The sequence below is a fragment of the Cynocephalus volans genome, chromosome 4, assembly GCF_027409185.1.
Source record: "Cynocephalus volans isolate mCynVol1 chromosome 4, mCynVol1.pri, whole genome shotgun sequence".
Taxonomy (NCBI): Eukaryota; Metazoa; Chordata; class Mammalia; order Dermoptera; family Cynocephalidae; genus Cynocephalus; species Cynocephalus volans.
Window position 1 is genome coordinate 108,861,147 of NC_084463.1, and position 10,190 is coordinate 108,871,336.

General features: G+C 54.2%; 1 protein-coding gene across 1 annotated transcript; it reads right to left on the reverse strand.

Moving 5' to 3' along the window:
* Positions 1–405: 405 nt before the first annotated feature.
* LMO1 (LIM domain only 1) lies at positions 406–5,102 on the reverse strand. Its single transcript, XM_063095406.1, has 3 exons — positions 4,894–5,102; positions 2,100–2,225; positions 406–511 (listed from the first exon to the last, which is right to left on the reverse strand). Exons 1-3 carry the CDS (start codon positions 5,097–5,099, stop codon positions 406–408), a joined length of 438 nt encoding a protein of 145 aa, XP_062951476.1. The 5' UTR covers positions 5,100–5,102.
* Between the last annotated feature and the right edge of the window lie 5,088 nt (positions 5,103–10,190).

Below are 10,190 nucleotides of genomic sequence, written 5' to 3' on the forward strand. Positions count from 1 at the left end.
TCGTTACTCCTCTGCCTGACAATAGCACATGCTGGAGGTCCACACCCTGCTCCATGTCCTATCCCTTGAGCAACAGAGGGGAGAGGACCCCAGGTCTATGTCAGTCATGTGAACAACGCAGAGTAACCTCCCCGGAAACATTCATAAGTTTAATCCACGCCAGTAATAAAATCGCATTACATTTCTCATAAAATAAACGTTCCCATTTATATACAGAAGACAGACTATACAGGCCCAGCCTGGCCCCAGGAGGGGTCACACACAGACAGGTGGCAGCAGTGGAGGAAGGGCTGTCTCTCCCATCCAGGGTGGAGAAGTTCTGATGTGACAGGACGGTGGCTGGCCAGCCAGGCGGTGGGCAGATGGGCAGACAGACGGACGGGCCTGGAGGCCGGGCAATGGGCGTTACTGCACCTGGGATTCAAAGGTGCCGTTGAGCTGCCCCTCCTCATAGTCCATCTGACACAAGATCATGTTGTTCTTCAGGAAAAATTTGTCTCCCACACAAAATCTGGAAAATTCAAGCAAGAGAGAGAGAAGCCATGGGAAGGGTCCCAGTGGGTAGTGGGGACTCCAGACAGGACCCAGCCTGGCCCAGGAGGTGGGTCACATGGGAGATGGTGTTGGGGAGTTTGCTCCTTGAACTTTCCAGAAGCCCCACAGCAAACCTGGTTAATTACCCTGGGTCAGCCCAGCCGCTGGCCAGCCCTGCAGCTTGGGGTGGTAGGACAGACAGACAGTCAAGCTTGAGCCACAGGCCTTCCACAGGCAGGTCCCCTGTGGAGTGGGGGCTGGTACAAGAATAACTTACCCCAGTTCCAGAAAGGAAGAAAGAGAGAGGACAAAGAAACAGGAAGAGACCGAGAAAGGAGAGATGGAGAGAGGGAGAAATGGGGAAGGAGGAAGGGATAAAATGGCTAATTTTTCCATCCCTCTGTTCCCTTCCCCAACTTAAGAGGATGGCAGTAAAGGGCATTCTTCCTATAAACAGAATCTGTAGGTTACACAGAGCATCCTTCCAGGAGGTGACCCATTCACCCATTCCACTATCTCCTTTCCTACCCAAGGAAGGCCTGCCTCTGTCCCCTAGACCTCCCCATGTATTGGGGGATTCCAGTCCTTCTCCCAAAGATGGGGTGTCTGAAGCCTTTAGTGAGACCCCAGGGTCGCTGGCCCAGTACCAGCAGATCCCAGTCGAACCACCAGGTGGCGCTGTAACTTCACCGAGCCCTCCTAGCAATGCATCTGGCCAGACCCCACAGCCATACAGGAGTTCCCTGCCAAGTCTCTGGACCTTAACCTCCGGGAACATACTTGTATGAGTTCCTACCTGACCCAGGGGCTCCTGAGAAAAGGACCTGCCTTCTGGTGCTAGACCCTAGCCAGGGCTGAAGGGCTCTGGCTCCTTAGGTCCCCGGGGCTTCCCACAGGGCAAGGGCACAGACAGAGCAGGGCCCAAAAGACCAGACAAGAGGCTGGACTGGAACCAGAATCACAGAGCTGGGGTCAGGAGTGAGTGGCCACTCCTTGAAGGAATTTCACCCACCAGGTCTGGGAACCTCTTCTCATCAAAAGGCACATGCATGTACATGCACACATACACACAAGCATCAGGGACACAAGGATACAAGAATACATCAGCCCTCATCCCCTCATACACACACATTTAAAGTGCGTGCACATGCATATTTGCCTCATGCACACACACACACACACACACACACACCTTTGTACATGGACATTTAAAAACCCATGTACGTGTGCATATTAAACTCCATCATGCACATATACCTACTTGTATGTGGACATTTAAAAATACACACGCATGCACCTCACACTATCCACACACAGTAACTCCTGCATACCGCCAATCCATGATGTTCACATAGAAGTGTGCCACACAAATGTGCACACCCAGTACTGGAGTATACACATTCGGCTACAGGGCTCGGGCACACAAAACACACATACATGCACATGCATGCTCATGACAACATGCACACCCAGCCGCACCCACACAGAACCCACATGTGCATACAGCGCTCCTGCCCTGTCCCAGGAGGCCTCAGGCTGGGGACCGCTACCAGCCCAGCACTCACCTCTGGTTGCAGAGCTGGCAGGCGAAGCAGTCGAGGTGATACACGTTGTCCCGGGCCCGCATCACCATCTCGAAGGCTGGGATCAGCTTGCTGCAAGCAGCGCAGTTTCCTGTGGTGCCAAACAGCCTGCCGAGGGAAGGGCACAGAGGACTCAGGGGACTGCCAGGGAGCTGCCTCTATCCATCCCTCAGTTCTGTGGGCTTAGCAGGTGGGCCTGGGCCAGGGGGTGAAAGCATTGATGGCAGCATTTAGATTCTGCCAAGAGATCAGGCTTCAGAGAAATTGGCACATCCCTTCAGGGAGGGTGTATAGGGATTGGCTAACACTGCCCAACCCAAGGCCCCCTCACAAGCTCTCACTGCCCACCTTGGGGCACCTGGAGAGCACGAGGCTGGGCTGAGCAAGGGCTCCAGACTCACACAAGCCTGAATTCTAGAGACAGTCTACCAATCATGGGCTGTGTGTCCTCAGGCAAGTCACTTAGTCTCTCTGAGCCTCATTTACCTCAACTGTAAAGCAAAGACAGAAATATACCCTTCACAGGGTTATGAAAAAATGTTATAAATCCTCAGTTACAACTCATTTAGCAAACATCTAGGGAGTGTTTACTATGTGTCAGGTACTGTTCTAAGAGCTTTACAAAGATGAACTCATATAATCCTGACAACAATCTTTTGAGATGGATACTATTATTATCCCCCATTTTAAAGATAAGAAAAATGAGTCACAGAGACATGAACAACTTGTCAATTCATACGGCCTTGCTCCAGAGGGTAAACTCTAAACCACTGCAGGATGCTGACTCCCCACCTTTAAAATTACACTCTTTTATTAAATCCTTTTTCCATTACAAACTCACTGTGCCACTTGCCTAAGTCCCTTTTTCCTTTCTCTGAAGCTCAGTTTATCCGTCTGTAAAATGGGGATGCTAGAACAGATGATCCTGTTCGAAGATGGATCTAAAACAGAACTGATGTCCATAGGAAGTTCCAAAAACACCTGGCACAAATGTCTCTTTTAGGCAAACTTCTTCTTAGCTGCTGGCTGGTGCAAAGCTCTATGGACAGGGAGTTTGATTCCTCCCCATGCAGGCTAGTCCTTGGCTGGATGTTCCAATGGTCTGAGCCAACCAGGCTCCTCCTTGCTTCTTTCCTGAACACTGACGGAGCAAGCCCCAAGTGAGGCAAGGGGACTGAGAAGTGGGAGGGAGGCCCCTCTAATCCCTTATTTGTCCAGCTCAAGCTCAGTTGCCTGCAGACGAGCTTGGCTCCATTATTCATCAGTCTGAGCTGCCTGGTGGCTCAGATTAAGGCAGACAAAGGCTGGGTGACAGCATCTGCCTGCCAAGAGGGGCCTTTCTTGCCACCAGCACAGTGTGCAATTGCTGCAGAAGGTGCAGGCTCTGGACAGTCATTCTCAGGGGCTGAGTAGCTCAGGGAAGCCACACCCCCATCCCGGCACACTGGCCTACCTGGCCCCAAAAGTCATTTCTCACTTCTGCCAGAGTGCAGGAAAATAACTTCAGCCCCTCACAGCTAGCAGGGCTCAGAACGCTTGTGGGTGCTTTGGCTCTCCCACCAAGCCCATCTGCACCGTGGTCCTCCCTCTCCAAGTCCTGTGGATCCACTGGATGATCTGCCACCTCTCCCACCCTCAAGGGATGCCCTAAACCTCCAGACTTGGAGGCCTCTTCTGGGTCCTCAAGGGATAAATCCCCAAGAGCATTCTTCCTTAACCCCTCCTCCTGGCCTCAGCCTCTCCCCTCCAGTCCTGGCCAAGAGCACCAAGTTGGAGATCCTATTTTATTGCATCACTTTTTAAAACTTCTGCAAAAGGCGGGAATTAAAAGAGAAGATGCAGGCAGGTGAATCTCAGGCTCTTTGGGGAAGTAGGGGAGCTTCCACTGATAACCCTTCCCCCGCCAACATGCCAAGACCCAAGCAGAGGGAGCCCCACTAAGCCCTTGCCCTGACCTGTTAATTAATGCAACACGCCTTCCTTCCCCACAGGGTCCGGCCACCATCCAGCAGCCTGCGACAGAGCCAAATGCAGGTGCTGGGTCTCAGCCAAGGCCCCTGCTTTGTGGCCTCCTTCCAACCTTGCTGATGTCATAAGTGGCCTAAGGGAGGGTTAATTGGGGGAGGTGGCCCCAAGGAACAGGATCTGGGTTGTGGGGGAGGGTGAGCCAGACTGAGGAATGCAAGGCAGGGAAGCGTTCTTCTTTCCACCCCTTCAAGGAGGAGTAAACTGAGGCTCAGGGAAGGTTAGAAGCTGAAGACTCAGAGCAAATTCAAATCCAGGTCTTTAAGCTCTCTTAGGGCAGGCTACCTGCCAAGCACTATAGGCATATGGGACCACCTGGAAAGGGAGGGGGTGGTCACTGGGAGAGAGATGAGAAGGAGACTTCCTCAGAGAAGAAGGGCCCAGGCAAGTCAGAGCTTCCCCGCCTGCTCGCCTGCTCCTCGAAGCCCCTCTGAGGTGTCCCCTCCCAGATTCCAGGAACAGGTGGGTCAGAAGCACCTGGCAAAGGCAGAGACAGAGCCAGGCCGGTGCCCCGGGGAAAATGCCTGCCCTGGCCCTGTGCTGGGCACTGAGTCCAAGGAGTTAAAGACACGGCCCTGCCCTCAGGCAGCTCCTCGGGTCTGGGGTAAGCAGGGTAGGGGCAGGATAATCAGGAATGAGTGGACACGCGGGCCTCGCACACAGGGTGCTGGATTCAAGCCAATGGCAGAGTCACACTGGGCCCTGGAGGACAGGGGCTTAGGACTGGGCGGGGTGGGTGGCAGCGGCCCACCTCAGGTAGTCGCGTCGGCACAGGATGAGGTTGGCCTTGGTGTAGAGGGTGGAGCCCACCTCGCCCAGGCGGCAGTCACAGCAGGCGCACTTGAGACAGTCTTCGTGCCAGTACTTGTCCAGAGCCTTCAGCAGGTAGCGGTCCTTGATCTTGCGGTTACAGCCCGCGCAGCCCTTCTGCTTCCCTTTGGGTTGGACAGAGAGCATCGGCACGCCTGTGGGCGGACAGACAGAGGCGGGCAGGATGGGCCCTGCGGCTCTGGGCCCTGGGGCACATCCCTCTAGGGATGGGGGTTCACTCCTCTCCACTGTCCCCTCTAGGTTTGGGGCTCTTCACTCTCTTCTTGGTAACCTCCTCCCCCAGCCCTGGGTCCTGCCCTTTGGGCTACATGGCACAACCTGGTCCCCTGGCCCTGTGACCATCCCTTCAGAGGCTGCCCTGAGTCTGCTCTCCTCCAGGGCACACACCGCCTCAGGCCCAGCCTCCCTGAGCTGTTCCTCCCTATCCTGGCACTGCCACCCTGTGCGGTGTGATCCACAGGACACCTGATGCTGTCCTCCTGCAGCCACCATCCCATCGGCTCTTTCGGCAATAGGCCTAAGAATGGAGTCTCACAATGTGCTTGGGGTCCACTAGAGCCCCCAGATCTTTTTGCCAACTCAAGTCATCCTCATCCATTTCAACCTGAGTAGGCTACAGCCTCTTGGTCTATTCATGTAGAACTGCAGATGTGTCCAGAAGAAAGGTGGATGCCCCTGGGACCCTCCCAGCAGGGAGCAGAAGGCTCTGGAGCTCCTGGCCGCTGAGGGGAGGTGGCTGGGCCTGGCCTCATTGGGGTTCTGCTCGGGAATGCTTCGGCTAGAGTCAAACTTCCCCCTGCCCTGGCCTGTGGGAGGGAAGGTTCCCAGCCTCTGCATCCTTGCTTATCCTACCAGGATAAGAGTCTCTGAGCCACTGGCCCCCTCTCAGGTCCCATACGAGCTTCCCAACATACAGGAAAGCACCAAGTACAAAGGGAAGGGGCAGAGCCTCCCAGCAGGAGAGTGTGGGCACTCACATACACCCCACGTACACAGGCACAAGGTGCAGGCATCACGTGGATATACATAGAGGCACAGTCTCCTAGTCCCTTCCCCTGGGGCCACAGAGAGGGACAGTTGAGAAGATGAGGACGGACATCATCTAGGAGTCTGGACACCCATGTGGCCCTGTGAGAAGACTAGGCTCAGAGGGAAGTGTGTGGCGGGTTACCTGAGCACCCCTCGGGAAGCCACAGGGCAGGTCCCTGTCCCCTGACCGAGGTGCAGCTGGACGGATGGGTCGACCCTGGAGCCCACCTCTTCTGCCTCCCTGGCTTTCCAGCTAGCCCCTGGAGTCTGTCCTCCTACTGGCCCCATCCTCTCCAAGTGACCCCTGATCCCTCCAGGGCTCTAGAATCTGGCCCCATCCCCTGCTTGCCCTCACATTCCTGCCCACTGCCCTTCCCCCTGCCTTCCTCTGGCTACTGCGTTGAACCAGCCGTCAAAGGGCCTCAGTCTCAGAAGCCACAGATGTCACGTCAGAGGGGCCCTCAGAGTTCTTCCAGTCAAATGCTCTCGTTCTACAGATGGGGAAACTCAGGCCCAGATGGTGGGAGGCGCTAGTATAGGCCACTGATCAAACAGACCCTGGGGCCCCTTCCCCTGTCCTGAGCTCTTTCTCAGTCTTGCTGCCTTCCCAGACTTCTCGGAGAGGGGCTTGGCCTGTGGGCCAGGGTGGCCCTCCCAAGGCCCAAACCAGCAGGACAGGTGAAGGCAGGGAGGGGCACCCCCAGGCTGCAGTGGGCAGAGGTCAGAGGGCTCTCTCCTCCCTCCTTCCTCCAGTGCCCACAGGGCCTGTCTGTTAGCTGGGAAGTTAGCTGCCTAATTTCGTTAATGCAGCTCTAAAGGTTAATTGGTCTGGGAGAGTGATGGGGCTCATGTCCTCAGGCCTGCCTATGTCTCCTCCAGCACGGCGCTGCCTGGTCACAGCACCCCTGGGAGAGTGGGGGTCGCCGGGGGGGTGGGGGGCCAGCTGTGAGGCTCCTTCCGAGGCCTGATACAAGGAGGTACAAGGTGTGGAAAATGGGGAATAGGCTAAAACAGCTGAATTTGGGGGAGGTCTGGGGGTTCCCTGGGGCTTGTGTAGGCAGCATCCAGCCAGCACAGATATTGTATATAAATACTAACTTGGAAAACCTCAGACCAGGCTTCTGGTGCAGCCCCCGCAAGGCTGATGTTCCCTTACTCATCTGGGCTTGCAGCAGGCCTGGCTCCCTTCCCAGCAGTCCCCAGCCCCTCCTAGGGCCCTATACTCATGCTACTCCTGGAGGGTGTGTGAGTGGTTGGAACATCCATACACAGGAGATACGCTTAGCCCACTAAGTCATAAGCCACAATGATGAGGGACAGTGGGAGACCCCAGCACTAGGAGCACCTGTCCCCTCCCTCTTCCATCTGGCTTGACTCCTGGACAGGCTGGCCTTCTAAGCTTAGGCCCCAGAATGCCTGGCCACAGATCCTGCAGGGCCCATCACCAATGGGACCTGGCACCTAGAGCACCTCGTGGAAGTCATGAGGAGCAAAGCCACAAGCGGCCCCAGGTGTCCCTCCCCCTGCCTGTGCCCATCCAGGCTGGGTCTGGCACATACAGGTTGTCTGTAAGGCCTGGGCACCCCTCCTTTGGGGTGCTGAACCCTGATTCCTGGGCTCTGGAAAACTTATAGAAGCTGTGTGGCTTCTGCCAAAGTGTCCCATGTCCACTAATGGAAACCAGGACCAGTCTGGCTGTAGAGGCCCCTGAGAACCTAGGAACCCTTGAGCTTTCTCTGCCTAGAAAGGCTGAAGTGCTGGGGGAAGCCTCACCGCAAACATGCCTGTGGAATGGACCTGAGACTGGACTCCAAGTCTGCAAGCGTCTGGCTCTATGGTCCAGAGCAGATCCCCTGGTCTCTCTGGGCCTTAGTTCCCTCTCCTGCCCAATAAGGAAAATTGAAACCATCCCGTGTTTCTCACAGGAGGGTGGAAGAGCTCAGGGGTCAAACGGGCAATGGAGTCACCTCTTCCTTCCTTACAGAGCACCCACACTGTGTTTCTCTTGCTGGATAGTCCAGGAGACTTGAAAACACTCCTGGAGAGAAGGGCCTTTAGGAGGGCATCCACAGTCTCTTGCTCCCCAAATGGAGGGGGGTGCTGTCTAGAGGGTCCGGGCTTTCCCGCCTTGCCTGCCTCCTAGCCCAGCCAGCCTGCCCCCTGCAGACACCTCTTCCCTCCCCCGCCCCTGCCTGGCTCTGGGAGTTGAGCCTCGGGCCATACACTTTCCATTAAGGAGATAGCATCCCTTTGCTGAAGTCCATTTGGGATCCATTTTAGTGTTATCTAAAAATCAAATCTACATGGTAATCCTTTTAATGTACTCCTGACTTTAGAAAAAAAACAGCTTTGCGCTCCTTCAGGAAAGGTTTTAAAGCATTACCTAGTAATTACTACTCACGCATGAAAACACTGATATTTTACAATGGGCGATGTTTGCACCAACACTCATGCCCGCCTGGGCACTCGCTCAGATGCACACGCCAGGCCCAACAAAATAAACCAGTTCACTCAGCCCATGTGTCACCCCACATCCCAGGGTGGGGGGTGACATGTGAGAGGAGAGAGACCGAACTCCCACCCCCACCTCTCCCACGGGCAGGGCTGATGTAGAAGGAGGCGGCCAGGCTGCAGAAAGAAGCCTCCCAGTCTGACTCATCCAGCTGCCAGACACTTACCCTCAGCTCTTTAATCTGGGGAAAAGCCAGACAGTCCCAGTGACTGGAGGGACTGCCAGAGGTCATTCTGCCCCTCCTACACCCTCCCCCCAGCCGGAAGAGGAGCCCTCCTCTTCACGTGGACCCCCCAGAGCTGTCCGCTGGGCCAGACCCGAGTGCTCAGCAACTCCTGCCCACCTATTGCTCACAGCCCGGCTGCCCCTCGGATCCAGCACATGGACTTTTCCAAATTGCCAAACCCACAGGCTCCCAGTCCCATTGGGCCTCCAGCTTGGACAGTGGCCTGAGTCTGGCTGTGGAGCAATCCCACTGCCCCCCAGCGAGTTCCTCCAAGGCAAGTCTTCTACCCCAGAATGTCTACCCCAGTCAGCCCAGGTCATTCCAGGCTATACCCTATGGATCCCCTGCTGTAGGCCATTGCGGCCACCACTGGCAACTCCATCCAGCATCTGAGGCCCCCTCCCACGTGCCAGTGTGTCCTGCCTGCCACTGCAGATCTGCTCGCTGCAGAATCCTTGACTACTACTCCTTTCCATCTGCAAATGGATCTTATTTGCGTCTATCCCAGGGCCTTCACTGTGCTACTGCACAGTGAAGAAATGCCTTTGTCCTGCCCATTGCCACTCTCCTGTGGAGGTCAGAGTCAACAGTGGGGCAAGGCTAAGAGCTCAGACCTGGAAGTCAGAGAGCCTGGTTTTGAGTCTGAGAACTGCCGCCAGGAGCTGAGGGGCCTGGAGCAAACCCCGTCACCTTTCTAACTTGCATCTGTGAAATGGGGCCATTGTGGTCTCTTTCCACATAGACTGCTGTGAGGACAGAGTGAAGTTACGCACATGAAGCCACAGCACAGTCTGGTACCCGAGGGACAGGGCAATGAACAGGAGCTGATTGTATTATTAACACTCACCTCAGGATGCCATCCCTGCTCTGACTCTTGCTTTCTTTTTCTTCCAACTTTTTACTTTGACATAATTTCAATCTTTCAGAAAAGTTGCAAGAATAGTAGAAAGAATTCCTCTATATTCTTCACCCGGATTCTCTAAATATGAACACTTTTACTACATTTGCTTTATCTTCCTCTACCTTTCTTTCTACTTACTTATTTACTTATCTATAATTTTTTTCCTGAATCATTTGAGTTGGTTTCAGACATGAAGCCTCTATATCCCTAAAATCAAGGTACTTCAAAAAGTTAGTGGAAAATTGAATTAAAAGATAACACAAATCCTTCCATGAACCTTTTGAACACCCTTCATACTTTTGATGTGTAAATACTTTGCTAAAAGCAAGGACATTTTCTCATATAACCACAGTACAATGATCAAAACAGGAAATTATCTTTGAAATAATACTGTAATCTATAGACCTCATTCAGATTTCACCAGTTCCTCCAATAATATCTTTTATGGCAAAGTCCCAGGTCATGTACTGCATTCAGTTGTCAAGGTTATTCTACTTAACTCTGGAAGAATTCTAAGTCTTTCCTTGTGTTTCAAGACACTGGCATTTT

Bases quoted from the DNA above. Each gene is read 5' to 3' on its own strand.
- LMO1 (XM_063095406.1), bottom strand. From the start codon at position 5,099: ATGCTCTCTGTCCAACCCAAAGGGAAGCAGAAGGGCTGCGCGGGCTGT. The intron at 2,226-4,893 runs GTGGGCCGCTGC...TTCCCTCGGCAG, and splicing joins TGCCGACGCGACTACCTGAG to GCTGTTTGGCACCACAGGAA. The intron at 512-2,099 runs GTGAGTGCTGGG...TGAATTTTCCAG, and splicing joins TGCCAGCTCTGCAACCAGAG to ATTTTGTGTGGGAGACAAAT.